This window comes from Geospiza fortis, unplaced genomic scaffold, assembly GCF_000277835.1.
Source record: "Geospiza fortis unplaced genomic scaffold, GeoFor_1.0 scaffold27, whole genome shotgun sequence".
In the NCBI taxonomy this organism is placed as follows: domain Eukaryota; kingdom Metazoa; phylum Chordata; class Aves; order Passeriformes; family Thraupidae; genus Geospiza; species Geospiza fortis.
Window position 1 is genome coordinate 1,303,682 of NW_005054329.1, and position 15,912 is coordinate 1,319,593.

General features: G+C 40.6%; 1 protein-coding gene across 1 annotated transcript in view; it reads left to right on the forward strand.

The window, feature by feature from the left end:
* DENND1A (DENN domain containing 1A) overlaps positions 1-15,912 on the forward strand; it is a 160,062-nt gene that overhangs the window by 104,854 nt on the left and 39,296 nt on the right. Inside the window, exon 13 of the mRNA XM_031057270.1 lies at positions 812-937. Within this exon, the coding sequence (XP_030913130.1) occupies positions 812-937 (126 nt within the window). The remainder of the gene's footprint in view (positions 1-811; positions 938-15,912) is intronic.

A 15,912-nucleotide genomic window follows, 5' to 3' on the forward strand; every position in this document is an offset into this window, starting at 1 on the left:
GAGGAGGAGAGGCGGGGCTGGGGCGGGGAGTGGTGCTGGTGGAAGGCGGTAGCCGGGGAAGGTGTTCAAGTTTCTGTCTTTGTTTCTCACTATCTGACTGTATTTTAACTGCCAATACATTAAATTAATTTTCCACCTTGGAGCCTGTGGCTCATGGGTACGCATCTCCTTGAGCCCCCGAGCCTGGTGTGCGTGTTTGCCCTGAGTGCTGCTGAGGGGCAGCGGGAGGGAGGGCGGCTGGGCCGGGAGCCTGCTGAGGGTGCCCTCACGGCCAGGAACGCAGCCCTGGCGGGGTCAGTGCCTGTTCGGGCTCTGAAATGTGAGGGAATATAACCTTAAAAACGCCTTGTATTTGTGGCGAATAGATTCTCCAGACCTTCAGGATTTGTTCCTAGCCTTGGTAGTGATGGATGGCCTGATAGTGTGGAGCTGTTTCTCTTACTAATCTGATGTTTGAATTAATTTAGCTGCAATTATTTCATGGATTCTAATCAAGAGTGACACAGTTTCATAGACTACCTTTAAAACAGTACTCAACAGCGTGTTAACAGTCGATTTTAAGTAGGAGGGCAGGTTCAGTGAAGCTTTTAGTATCCTATTGGCTTCTGAATAGAATCCAAACAAATCTTAGAGAAGCAAAACAGCTTGAAAAGTAATACTCTTAGAAGTGAAAAATTCATCTCTGAATTCACAATGTCACCTTTTGTCATAACTGCTGCTGTGCTTAGCACATTTTTCATTTAGCTGTGCCCCAATGTGTTGCTCTTTGTTTGTGATACGAGAGTGATCTAGACCTGCTGTGTGATTTCAGGTTTCTGCACTGAAGAACAGATTGAAGAAAGTCTCTACAACCACTGGAGATGGTGTTGCAAGAGCGTTTCTAAAAGCACAAGCAGCTTTCTTTGGGAGCTACAGAAACGCCCTGAAAATTGAACCTGTAAGTAGGCAATTAGTTGGCATAAAATGTAAATGTGCAGCTGTGGTGGAGAAAAAACCTGACAATTCAAAGTGTGGCATAACCTGCTCTTCCTAAGGTGGCTGTTTGGCTGACTAGTACTGAGAACAGCGTTCAAGTCTCCAAAATGAAAGAGGTACAACAGGCATGATCCATCACACAGGGAAGAACCTTCACATGGAAATGTGTGGGTCTTGCTTGGTTTTGAAAGCAGTTGAATTAGAGGAGAGATTATAAGAAAGAATAAATTAATGGTCATAAGAGATTAGTGCAGAGCTGACCATTCCCTCCTCTGCAAAACCTGTTTCTTCATTGTGTTTTTGTGTTAAAAGGTGGTGTATTTGGCATTCTCCTGCTCTTTGAAGATTAATTAAAAGGTCTGGCCTGCAGACATGCGATAAATTTAATTTTAATCGTGATGTTAAATGGTTACAAGGCCAAGACTTGAACTATGGGTGTAGTTTCTGGAGGATTTCAGTAGCTAAAGTCTCTCCAGTACTGTAGTTTGCCTTGTTATTTTTAAAGCCAGGAGGAAAACACAGCTCAGCCTGACTTTTAAACAGCCCAGTTATTACCATCAAATAAGTATCATTTCAACAGTTCATATTCAGGTTTCAAAAATTACTTTTCAAGTCACCACAAGTCCTTCCACGTCTTACTGGGGGAATCCATGTGTGTGGAAAAAATAAATTGTATTGACTTGTGTGTGTGTCTGGGTGTAAGACCTGGGCTTCTAAAGCATCTCAGGTGAAATCCTGGAGGTATTTAAAATGGGGAGCATATAAATGACAAAGATGGAAGCAGCAAGGCGCTCTGGCTGTGAGCCTCCTTTATCCCTGCTGGGGAGACACTGACTCCCCTCCATCCCTGCAGGCTTCCTTGTTCTCCAGTGCTCCTCCCTGTAGTTGCCAGGCAACTCTGGGAATATTGGTGTATGCTTTGCCTGGATGTGTGTGTGAGATTAACTAGTTAAGGGATTTATGAAGGAAAATAAAAATTTAAATTGCTGTTCTGGAAATACCATCTGGTATTTTGAAGGCTGAATGTTAAAGATGAACATTTGAAATGAGTTGACAGTGGCACGCCCCTAGAAAGTGCAACTTTGAGGGACAGCTAACCTGAGGAAGTAGCAGAAATAGTTTAGTTTGCTTCTCATTCCATCAAAGAAAATCTGTAAATATAGCTGCACAAATATGTCATAAAATTGACTTTAATAATCAGAAAGTGGAAAATTTCAGGGCTTTCTTTCCTAAGGCTTTTTGTAAATCAACAGTTTGATTTGTGATTATACCTTTCAGTATTAAGATTTAGATAAAGCAAATTTGCAGGTGTTTCATGTTCATGTATCACTTTCACTTGGAGTAAGTACAGGGCATAAGTAATACCAAACATGAGATGGTTCTTTGCATTTCATGTCCTATAACCTCAGAAACCTGACTGTTCTTTTAAAATCATTGATAATTAGAACATACATTCAAAGAAGTACATACAGAATACATTTTTCTCCTTTCATAGTTTCTGTCTCATAAGAAAATTATATTTCATGGACTATCTCATTGGTATGAGCTGACTTTCTGGGATAAATGGTGTGAATCTATTTTTCATTATTCTGTGTAGACCCAGAATGTGTCATGGAGCAGGCTCTACATTCACATTATTATACTTTAGCATAGTCAGAGCTCTTATTCTGTTCAGAGGCTTTTACTTTAGAGATACAAAGTTGTGTAATGTACATATAAACAGAACACTGGCAGTGAGTTTCTGTTACCGTGAACTTTCTGAGGCCTTTGGTAACTAGAAATTGCATGAAAAAACATATCCATGTATACAGTTGGCAAGCATAGTAATAATAATAATATTTACTTGACAAAACAACTGCTGCAGTGCTGTTTCCTACAGTGTTTCCCATAGCTGCACTAAGCCAGTTTAAATGCAGAGGAGTATCTGCTGGGTGTGATGTACTTACAGCCCCACAAAGCTCTGGTGCTTTTAGGTCCAGTCAAACTCAGCAGCAGCTGGGTGTTCACTGGGCTGTACTGAGGCAGATTATCCTGATGCATATGACTTAAATATCTACCAGTGACACCAGTGTGAGCATTTTGTTCACTTGAATGACCTTTCTCAAATTCCCAATTTTTTTGTTGTTTGCAGAGGGAATGTTTTTATCTCTTCTAAATATTGAATTCACACAAGTAGGTCATGTTCACCAGAACAATCTGTGTGAGTACGAGGTGTGTGTAAGGGTGCTTGGTAGGACTGAGCTGTTGGGGATGTTGGGAAGCCAGGCTCAGATTTTCGGGATGGGAGCCGTGGCCGTGCTCTTTCTTCTGCTGACACCTAGTGGTTCCAGGCGCTCCAGTCGGACTCTCGCAGTGTTTGTGAGAGCAGCCCCCACCTGTGGGGTCGTGGTAAGCTCGGCTGGGCTGGCCCAGAGCAGTGGGGTGGGTGTGACCCAGCAGGCTGTGGGGGCTGCCAGGCGGTGCTGCTGCTGCAGCCTCAGCCCTGTGGGGTTTGTCCTCATCTCGCATGGGAGCCGCACTCCAGGCTCTGCTGGGATGTACGGGCATCCCAAATGATGAGTTCTGCCTGTTCTCTGGCACTGCAGTGGTTCTGACAGGGCTGGTACTTGTAGGAAAGCACTGGATTACATCCTGCTACCGTGTTGTAAATACTCCTCCATGAGTTACACCTTTCACATGGAGCTGGGACCATGACTACTGATCCCTCCTTGCGTGCAGTGGGAACTACTGAGGATAAGTGAATCTCTGCAATGAAGCATCAATTAATTCTCTTTGTCTTCATGGTTAATTATTCAGTTTTATTCAGGTTTATTTGCATGAGCAACCATTAGTTGTAAACTGGATAATTTCTGGTTATTTGCATTGTTCTGAATTGATTTGGTTTAAATTTAACATAAATATTCCTTGGATGCATCCACTTAAGAGTAAGCAGGAAATCAGAGGCAGAGTCAATGTGCTTTTCTATTTCCACGCTTTTTGTGTGCTTCCATTGTTGAAATTACTTTCTAATTTGTGAACTGCTGATCTTAATATGAAACTACTTATTGAAACTCACAGATGTTTTATATACTCCAGTTTTCACACTGCTTTAGCTGAACTACACTGGTGGAGTGTAGTTCACTCAGCAATGTGTATAAAGCACTATGTGTTTTATACACATTGCTGCCTAAGTTCTGTTGTCCTGTCAAAGCCTGATAATTTATATTTGGATTTTAAATGGAGAAGACAGTGTACTACCAATTTTCATAATTGTAACTTTGATATGAATTTTCTCATAATAGGATGCAATTTGAGCAATAGTGGAGGAAGAAACCATTACAAGTAGAAGGAAATATTTTTTTTTTCTTTCTCAACATAACGCTCAATTCAACTTAAGGAGATAATCAATGCATTGATTATTTTACAGGAATCTCTGGAACAGACACAGTAAATGCCTTCAACAGCTCCAGATTCATGAGATCAGAGTCAGAAAAGTATATGATATTTGGTGCACAGTAAAAAAGCAAATGCCAGATGAGTCCAAAAGGAAATTTGGTTGGAATGTGTGTGCAGTAATGTAAACCAACTGCATGCTACGTACTGGTGCATAATTCATTTTGCAAAGGCTTTGTAGCATTCAGTGCTTTATCTACTATGAAGTATGATTGTTGCCATGGTGAATTATTTTTTTAAGTTATTCAGTGGAAGAGTAAATAGTCATTTCCAACTCCCAGTAATTGCCACATCCCAGTTCCTTCCTCTCCATGGCCATCTTCTGCCTAGCTTTTCTTTTCCTTGCATGTATATTTTAAAGGCACACACTGCATGCAGAGTAAATACTTCCCTGTCACCAGAGCACCAGATCCCTGTCTCCACAGTTCAGAGCTTTAGGAGTGTTTGTCCATCTGTAGAAAATATGAAGAAGGATGATTCCTAATGCTTATATAACTTGTGCACAGACCTGTTAAAATGAACCCCAAGCTGTAGGGGAAACGGTGAGCAGAAGCTAGTTAAATAGAACTTTTTGTTTTACTTGCAGTTTTGTTGTGTTCTGTTTGAAGTCAGTGCTGGTGTATAGCACCAGGAATTTTCTCCCACCCGTCTTTACTCTTCTCCTGTTCAAGTGGTTGAGCCCTCAAATCCATCCTTGTAGAGACAGTCTGGGAATGCCTAAATGACAGTAATTTCTAAGTGTCATCCTGGTGACTTTACTGACAGGAGTAGACAACGAGAATGGCACTGACAGTGTGCAAAATCTGATTTTTTTGTGATAAAAATGGACATAAATTAAGTTTCTGTATATCCTGGAACTGAAATTTAAGGCTTTTTTCTCCCTACTCTGAAGATTCTGTGTTTTGAGACATTTTAAAGACCCAAGGTTTCAGTTTCTCCCTTAGAAGCCACCTGTAACTATTGCTGTGTTTTACCATCTATGGGAAGTGCTGAATTCACAGTCACTGACTGGAAAAGATTTAGTGGGGAAACACAGTTTTGTTTGTTTTCTGTGTGATGTTTGTTTTCATTTCAATTCTGTTGCTGTTTCCTCTCTAAGCCTTACTGTTGCTATAGACAAATTTCTGCTTTTGCTGTTTTAAACCTTAAAAATGGCTCTTTTTCTAACAAACAGTTACTGTTCTTCAAAATGGCATTTATTATTCTACATCTAAGTCTGTTGAGATATACATATGTTAATGAACCTGAAAAGACATTTCTTTAATCTCTTCCAGCAGTCTGGTATGTAGTAAATAGAATTGTTTTGTAATTTCCAAACTGTTATAAGATCCTCTGTTATCTAATTCCGTATGCCACGCTACAGGGAGGGGGAACCCAGGATTCTGAGGGGAAGATAATACAAAGTTATATTTGAGAAAGTTAACATCACCATCTGCTGATTGTGGTGTTTCTGCCCAGAAAGGTGCATGCAGACCTCCCTGTCCATCATATGTTAAACTCCAGCAAATCTCAAATCAAAGCAAAAATAGCAAACACACCTCCCCTAAAATCCATCATGGGAATGGCTTTGGGTGTAGGAACTTTGCCCACAGGGATGGGGTGCTCTGCATCTCACTGTGCAGTAATAGCAGAAATGTGAATTTCCTTTGAGTGTGCAGAATGCTGATGTGCATAGGTCTGCTTTGAGATTATTAACGTTTACCTGCTTCATGCTGATGTTTAGGGGTTTGTGGTCACTTAGTCTGTGGAACCTTTGAGCAGTCCGAGAACTGTCTTTGGCTGTGTTGTCTGAGTAACTTTGCAGCCCCCATCCAAGCTGCGTGTTCAGCTGTCAGCCTGGATCAGGTCACTCTGCGTCTTCTGTGGTGCTGCTGCAGAAATAAAAGGAGCTTTGTTCCAAAGCCTCTCAATCTCCCTGTTCCAGGGCAGGCTGTGCAGGGAGCAGCAGTCTGTGCTCTGTCAGCTTTGCTGTGCAAGGATTTGGATATTCTCTTACTTGGCTCTGCCTCTCACACCTGATTCTGGGTTTGTGCTATTTGATGCGCTTGCTTTTGCTTCTTCTCAATTTGTTTCAAGCCTTTGGTTGTTTGTTTTAGGCTGGCTCTTGCCTGTGTTTTCACTGCGTTGTCTCCTGATACTTCAGTTCTAATTGTGAGTGCACAGCCTTGTGCAAATGCCTCCGTGCAGGAGAACTTGGAGATATTTCCTGAACTAATAAAGCGCAGGGGACTTGGAGGGGAACAAGGAGGCACATAAACAAACACCAAGCAGAAAATAACATCACCCTTGAATTCAGCTTCTGTGTGAGGCACTCAGTGACTGTGTGTTTTTTCAAATGAGCTGTTGTATTTCGTATTAGGGGGAAAAAACCACCAACACACACAAACCCATGAAAAACCCCACCCCAAGGACCTTTTAGGCAGGTGGCAAGGAGTGAACATTCTCAGTATTGTGAGCAGCTGTACAACTGAAGAGAAAGTATCACTTTCATTGACAGAAGATGATGGAAAAGATTTTGGTATTTGGATTTATAAAGCAGACTTCAGTGGCAGATAAAATTGATGAAATTATGATAAAAATTAAAATATTTAATTGGGTTAGAAACAGAATAGAGAAGCCACGCTACTCTGGGCTTTCACGGTGTATATTGTGTATGAATGGGAGTGTACAGTTTGTCCTGCTGTGGTACCAAGGGAGGCAGGGGAGAGGCAGTAAATCCCATTAGTTGTAAGGATTTGCATAGTTGGGTGAGAGCTCGTACAGTGGCACCTGGAATGCAGTGGGGCTGGAGGCAGAAGGAGCCCTTTTCTCCTGAGCCAGGGCTGATAGTGGAGTGTGGGAGATTCTGACACTGCCCTGGGGCTCAAGGAACCCCATGTGTGCCCTGGGAAACACAGAGGGGACCAAGGCCCCTTTCTGCCTTGGCTCTTGCATGCCCTCAGAGAGCTGGGCAACTGCTCTTCACATGGAGCAGTGATTCTGCTCTGGGAAGGCATTAGTGACAGACAAATTCTGGCTCATGGCCAAAATGCTGTACAGGCAAAACTTAGTCTCACACTGAGGACCACTTTTTTTTCTTCCTTATTCTATTTTGGGGAACACAAAAATGTAAACTCTGCAGAGGGCTGATAAGTACGTCGTTCTTTAAAATACACACTACTTCAGTCTGGTAAAACATCAAATGAAAACATTCTGTCCTTTCTTATCTTTTTCTAATGTAATTCATTGTTTTCTGAGACTTTCATTCAGCGAGTAGCAGCTCTGGCAATGACAGATATTCTATTGTGACTGAAATATGCATTTTGTAAGTCATAACTTTACTTGGTATTTAAATAAACTGTGTATGTACAGCGTGCAAGATTTATGCAGAGCACAGCTGGAGGTATTCTGCTCAGAATTCCTATGGTTTAAAATGTCTCTTTCAAGTTTGAAAATGTGTTGTGAAGTAGATACCATTATGATAATTGGAAGTTCAGCTTCTCTGTCTTGCTCTATTATTTTTTTGAATACAATTAACACATCACACACATTTCACCTGGTCTCTCCTCATTTACCTCTGACACTTCCTTGATATTTATTTAGACACATGTGGTGTCTTTGCTTTGAACTCAATAGTTGGTATATTCACTAGTTTTTTTTTTTTTTAATAAACATTTTTCTCATTTAGAGATACACAATTAGTTTGCACTGTTAGAGAAAGGTATACATATTGATGTCAATTTAAATCTTTTACTTATTTGTTGGATGATCAGGACATAAATTGTATAAAGATTGTAGAGAAAACTGTGATTACTCTCAAATCAAAATACGTGCTGTGAAGTTGCAGAAGCAGCTCATTTATTATAGTTCTCATGAGAAAACAGTACAGAGCAGGTATGCAGAAAGCTGTCTAGAGAAGAAATTAAAAAATATATGTGAATAATACTTTTAAGTTAGAATTGCTATCTTTTCTTTCAGGTATCATAAAGGTGAAGCACAAATCTCAGTGTTTTGTTTGAAATAAGCTTTATTCTTCCAGAGTCAGTAGCAATGCTTTTGTTTCTGATGACAAATCAAAGACTTAAGTTTTGGTTTTAAAATATAATAGAATTCTTGAACTGGAATTAATAACGTAGTGTTGGCATAGTTTTTAACTAAAATAATGTATGTGGTGTGCTGTGTTATGTGATATGTATAAAACTGTCAGCAACATAACACCAGTGGCCTCCAGAAGACAATTACAAATTATATCAGGTTTATAATTTTGAAGGGGGGAAAAAAGGGATCTGACTCATCACATTTCAGCGATCCAGGAGAAAATAATATGAAAATATCATTAGATGTATTTCATTTGTGGAAATTAGGCTGGAGTTTTCTTTATTTCTTCTTTTTAAAATTTCATTTCGGTTTTAGGAACACTTCTAGTGCTTGGAGTTTCAATAAGGAATAAGTCCAAAATCCAGTCTAAGCTTGATCTTCACAATAACACAGGACATTTTTCTGGATTATTTAAAATATTTTGGCTGCACTTTGGAGCGAACTGGGGCTGTGATTTTGCAGAGTTCCTGTTCACTGTCCCTTCCTTTGATAGCTGTTTCTGTAACTGTATTACTGGAGATGCCTGAGATTTGTAAATCAGTTTATTACAGGAAAAAGGTATCATCTACCAACTAAGAATTCATTTGCTTTGTCTTAAAATTGAAGTGATCAACTAAGCTTTTCAGGTCCAAGGCTTCTGGATGAAAGTTTAGAAGATTCTCCCCACAGGGAGTTTTTTGTTGGTCAGGGCAGTCAGGGGCCTGGCTCAGCCCTCGCTGTTCCTCTGCTGCGAGCCCGGGTGCAGAACCCATGGAACAGGCAGTGCACAGCAGATCCACACCCAGGAGTGCTGAGGGGCTGCTTTAACGTACCTTGCACTTAGACTTCAGTTTTCAAAATGCACATTTAAAATTATCTCTAGAAAATACTCCTTGGAAGAGTATATATATATATATAATTTTTTTCTATTTTTTTTTTAATGAAATCATTCTGTAGTAAAATATTTCAAGTCCTGGCTAAGCTGTAAAGCTTAGGGCTGATAAACAAAGCATCTGAAGCCAAATGGCCCCTTAGCTAACCCCAATTAAAATAAAGATTTCATTGCGCTCTGTCCTGACAGAGAGGGAACATATTGTTGCCTTTAAGGGAGTTTGGTTTAGTTAATGAAAGAATTTATTTCATTTTTTCAAATACAGAACCTAATTAAATAAGTTTCAACTTGACTTGTAGTTGAGGACATTTTAACTCCTTAAAGGTTACTCTTGTGTCCAAGTATAGCTGTCTTTTGAATAATTCCTGATGCGGTATTTAGCTTAGTGATTTATATAATAAGAAATTTTATAGTAGAGCTCATGTAACTGCCTGTTCATTGTATATCATAAATATATGTTGTTGATTCCTAAAGTGTTAAAGTTGTTATCGACATTGCATTATTTTGATGTATTTCATTAATTTGGAATCAAGTGTTACTCAGAGCTAGCAACTAATACAAGATTCTTGGAAGTACCGTGGAAATGAAGGTGCCAAGAGTTTGTTTTGAGTGCCTTTTAAAAGCTGTAGATTATATATGTACTTTGCTTATTCCTGGTGCTCAGTGAAAAGAAAAGTATGTCAAAGAATTATTTAGGTGAAGCTCTCCAAGCAGTAGTTAAAGTCTGTATGTCCAGAACATTTTTTCGTAGGGAGGATTAATGGTGAAAATGAAAGCAATTTGTGAGGATTATATGTGTGATTAGTTTGCCTTTCCTTAGGATCTGTCTGTACTTGTATGGATAAAGCTCGTCCCCGTCCCCCATTTGGCAACCAATGATTTATTACATATTCTCAACATAGTCTCAAGAATATACAAAAAATAAAAAAATACTTCTATCTAAAATTGCTTTCTTTTTACACATGAGAATATTTTACTTGAAAGCAGTCAAGAATGGGAATGCTGTTACTTACCTGAATTTCCTGCCTAAAACTGGAGGCGTGTTGAATGGCAGTAAAACCAGAGGAGATCCAGGCTGTGCTGAGGGATAGGGATGGTGCTGCTTGGCTCTGCTGTTTGCACTTGGTCACAGGAGTACTTGGAATTAACAGCACCTAACCAGCATTATCACAAAGGGAGGGGGCTTGTAAATTATTTCTTACTGAAACTGAGGCTAACCAGAGGAGTTCATGCTTAAAGGAACTTTTTTAATTGTAACAAGTATCAATATTTTCCCCAAATGTATCTATCAAACTCTAAACGGGTTTTGTTCTGGAGCAGTGGCCTCCACTGCATAGGGGGGACTGCTTGATTTAAGAACATTCATGTGTGCCCCCTCATTTGGGGATTTGAAGCTAACGTTGGACTGTGTGTTCTCTTCCAAATGTCACTCACTCACGTGCCCTCCTTTACATGTTCAATGACTTGCAGTTCAGCTCTCTTACAATGAGTTTTCAGGGTGAGCAGTGAAGCTGTCTCCAGTAAAGGACGATTGATTTCCCTGAGTCAGGGTCATTCCCAAAGCTATTGACAGTTTCTGCTTCAGGTCTGTGGGATTGTTGCCTTCAACTATGGAGGTAAATGATACAAAAAGAATTCCTGCCTCTGAGAGGAAATTAATAGGTTTTTTTATAGATAAGTAACAAAATATTAAATTGTTTAGGAGGGGCTTGCAGGGGCTTTTTAGTCGAAAAAGAGTGTTCTTTGGTGTGGGTGTGAACATGAATGGAATTAGGGGTTAGGTGGTACTAGAGTCCTAAAAATCTCCGAGGTAGCTGAAATGCAGTGCTGTTCTTTTCTCTTCTGTGAATTTCTGTAGATCATTATAATTACGTTGTGTTTCAGAAATCTCAATAGTTGCCAAATGTAACCAAAAATAAAGCATCACATCCAGCCGGAGCTCCAGATATCCACACTCTGCCCTAAAGCCATGTTTCCAGCCATTATCTTGTCATAGCTTATTGAGCTCAATTTTAATTAAATGTTAATAGCAATTTTGCAGTCAGAACTGACATGAAAGTTTTCCAAAGATTATTATACCCACAGGATATCTTTATTATGTGTTTTTCTTTATTCTTTTTTTTATCTTGTCCAAGCCCTGTTCTTGGGAAAAGTCTTTGGTGATGGAGAACATGAAACAGAAAATGGTGCAATGTCTTGACTGACAAGGATCAGTTTACAAGGGCTTATCAACTGAATTAGTATTCTTCAAGAACATCAAAAACTTACGTGTTTGATAAGGTTCTTGGGGTTTATTTGATTTTCCAGTGTGGTGTATACACTGAGTGTTGTACATTTAAGTTTCAGCATACAGATGCTGAATCTTTAAATGCAAAAAGGGCTTTTGCAATGCTACAACCTGTAGTTCCTGTGTCTCTGCCTTTAAGGATGTTGTGTTCACAAGTGGTAGGCACAGCTTATACTGTTGGATCTTGGATCACTGGTTCTTATTGCTGTATAGGAAGCCCTGTAGTATTAATTGGTTGTCAAATCCCTAAGAAATAACAGATTAATGTGCTTGATCACAGTGCCCCGTTTAGAAGCTGCAGTTTGCCCCCATCCCCAGCCTCTCCATGTAACACAATTACAGATGTGCATCCAGGACATTTAGTGGATTGCGTTTCATTAATACAATTTGAGCAGACAATACCAAGTTGCTGTCGGGCTGTGCTGACAGCTAATTACTGAAATGAAGGGTGTGCATGGCTAAGGAACAGTGGAGCATGTCTCAGGAATAGGAAAGCAGCACAGAAATAGTGCCACATCTTGGAATCACTCCTCTGGACAGTTTGCTGTCTCTGCAGACCAGCTTTGTCACATATCTGATCATGGTGGGGAGTTAGACTTCAGGGAAACAAAGGTTGTTACTGTTGATGAAAATGCAGTGTAGTTCTGGTTTGCTGTTCCCTCTGGTTAATTCAGACACTTGTACATACTTACCCATCTGCTGACCACACTTACCTCTTGCTTACAGACATCACTGCACGTTTTCCCCATAGAATGTCCAGTCTGCTTATATGAATACCAGGGATACTGAGAATGTCAGTCGATTTTGTAGCATTATTTATAGGGAAGGCTCTTGCTGACAGTTTGAAGAAGGAAGATGGAGGAGAGACTCCTCATTGTTTCTTCCAGTGCTAGAAACCTCAGGCAGTCAAGTGGGGTTTGTAACAGCAAAGGTTTAAAAGAAACAAGTAGTGTTCTATGTAGGATAGGCAGTAATCCTGCCAAGCACGTGATCGAGTGATACTGAGGAAGCTTGTATATGTTTGGGGCAAATTGGAGAGATACTCAGGAGAAGCCTTGGTTCAGATTTGTTTGATATGCAAACGCCCCCTTCACCAAGCGCTTCTGGACCTGTCCAAAACCTCCTTGGGTTTTGTTCTAGAGCAGGGGAAGGTGAAGCACAGGGTATTCACTACTGGGCAAGGTGCTTAGCTCAGAATATTTGCAAAAACCTCTATTGCCTAATGGGATTTGGTCCTTACAGTTTATCTGCAGAATTATTAAATATAATGGGATGCTGGCTACAAAGCAATTTTATCACCCAGTTCATTCATCTGACATCTGTATTGGCAGACAGGGTGCTAGTTGTCGTTGGAGATATTTTTTCTGTTGTGCTCAGAGAACTCAGATTACCAATGTGGCTTATCCATATCCTGATGGTAATGAGAGCCAGTGGCACTTCTGAGCAACTTACGTTATTTAGTCTGTGCGTCTCCAGGTCCACAGGTAACATGGATATAACAAATACTCTATTTCTTGTTGAAATGGAATTGAATCTTAAAAATTTTTGATTCAAATCTGCTGCTTAGTTGGAGGAAAAAAGGTACCAGTAGCAGGTTGCCAGTAAAGGGTCTGTTCCACCTGATGAATTCAAAAATTCATGTTGAGGCGCTGCAATGGTGTGCTGGTTTTGCAATTCATTTTATGAAACAAGTTCTAGATTGAGCTCTGCTTACATTCTTATTCTCCCTCCATGGAAATTATGTCCTTTTTCTCATTTCAAATTAGGTGAGTACAATGAAATCCTTATTTTACATATTTATTAACAAGACATTCATCCCTGTGGTATTGTAACTACCCTCAGTACTCTATGCAAAGAAATTACACAGAGAACTCACCTTCAGGAGATTATATGTGGTCACTCTTTTTCAAGCATTATTGCTTGAATAATTACAATTACATCTTTGTTATTCTTACGTGTTGCTCTATCAGCCTTTATTTTGCGCCCTTCCTTTCCAGGAGTTGTCGATGGCATTGATTTTTTATTTTTTAAATTCTGAAATAAATCACATTAAAGGCCTCATGCTGAGTCTGAATCTCATTGGATATTCATTGTTAGAAAACTGATGAGTGAAGAAATTATATCAATTGTGCTGTCTGGCACATAGAGGGTTAAGGGAATTTTTGGTCTCACCAAAAACTATTTGGTCAGGTACTCAGGTGCTGGAAATTTTCTTAGCAACATCAGTCACCTAGGAACATGATCATCTGCTGTTCTGGGGTAGAGATTACAGAGCTTAATGATTAGCTTCTATAAGCTGCAGCTGATGCCAGACTCTACCCCCTTTACACCTAATTAGCCTCATTAATGAGCTCTTCTGCTCTCCACAGAGAGGGCTTCCTCCTCAGAATAGGAGGTAAAAAATACTTCACCCAGGTAGATGTGCTGAAACCTTTAATTATTGCCCACACCTGCAAGGCGCTGTGTGTCTGATAGCAATATTGCTTACCTGAAACTGCTTATTTACAGTGACCACAGCACCACGCTTTAACTCTTTAGCACCAGCGGAACTGCTTTGAACCTTTGCCAGTATTTATAGAGGGTGGAAAGACAGGCAGTTGCAAATTTAATGCTTAATCAAGTTGGATGTGATCTGGGAGGGAGGCAGTTTGTATGTGACGAAAATGTTTTTAAAAGTTTCTGAGTATTTTGTTTAATACTAAAAAATGAGCTGAAATTGCTGATACATGTCAAACACAGCAATAGCCGGACTAAGAGCACCATTTGGTGATGAGCAAGTTCTGTGTTTGAAGCAATGTAATTTAGTACTGCTAAAATAGAAACATGGAAAAATACACTTGTAGTGATCAATGGAGCAGGCAGTAACTGTGCTAATGAAGTGTTCAGGGTGATTCTGAGCCGTAGCAATTCCTGGTCAATACCTAGTGGAGACTTGGGGAAATTTAGACCGCTGTACGTTGTTGGTTATTAGCAGTGCTGCTGAGGCAGCTCCGGAACGTTTTGTGTGTGCGTTTGGGTCCCAGCATTGTACCCGTGTCCACAGTCAGCTTTGCTGTTCCTTAGGAACTCTTTCCTCAGCAGCCAGCATTCCTGAAGCTTCTGCAGGCAGTGCCTGCTGTGAGCGTTCCCAGCAGCCATGGTGCAGCTTCTCTCTGGCACTGGCAAGAATTGGCTTTGGGTTGGTTCCCTGGAGTACTCTGCCTTGTGGAATGTGAATATTGGGCTGCAGGATTCTCCAAGGCTGCAGGCAGCTGCACTTACAAGCTGGGCATATTTCTGAGGGAGTTGAGGCAAGAAAATAATGTTTTCCTGGAAAATTCATCTTCTAAAATGTGTAGAAGATGATGTGCCTCCTGCAAGGCATGGGCAGTGCCTGTGTGAATGAATGAGCTTTCCAGCCAAAGTGATGAGTTTTCATGGATTTTAGTCAACTGTCTTTCCCTTGAAGATGCTTTTAGCAGGCTGCTGAGCTAATGTGAACGGAAGCCCTCGAGTTAAAAAAGGAATTTGGAACAAAAAACATGTATTCACGTAACTGAAAATTATTAACAGAAAATAGGGCCTCCAAGCTGTCAGGTCACCACAATAAGAGACATCATTATTAGCAATTCTTTTATTGTTATTAAAAATTCTTTTGCATGTGTAGGGGAACGTTTGTTTTACTTTATTAATAATTAAAACAGCATCAAACTTTCCCAGACAAGATGGAATCATGCACTGTGTGAATAACAGAAATTCCTGTGCATTTTTCCAAGAATGCAGTTTTAACTGAATGCCAAAATAAGGCATCAAAATGAATTATTTTTAAAATATTTGCGTCATGTTTTGTCAGTTGTTGCAGCTTCGCATCACCATTACATAAATGGGATGGAGGCACTGCATGCGGACCCTTCTGGTGGAAGCGTTGGCATGTGCAGTTCTGTTTCCTTGGTGGAAGCCAGTGGTTCCAGGGCAGATGAGGAGGACTTGTACAAGCTCTGGCTGATCTCTGAGGGTGTGTGGGTCTGGAGGGAAGCAGAGCCCGGCGGTCCCTGCCCATCTGCTCCCTGTCAGAGCCCACAGCCATACTGCTGGCCCTGTGCCCCGGCCAGCTCCGGGCACTCCCGCCTGGGCTCCACAACTCCGGGAGCCGCCACACCGCTGCTCCCAGCCAGATGCTTCCCTGCACATGGGCTCTAATTAGGTGGCGTTTTCCCCCTCACAAAGCAGTTGGAATTTTGCATGGTTTCCATGTCAGGAATGTGTTGCGATAGGATGGGAGTTGGGCGGA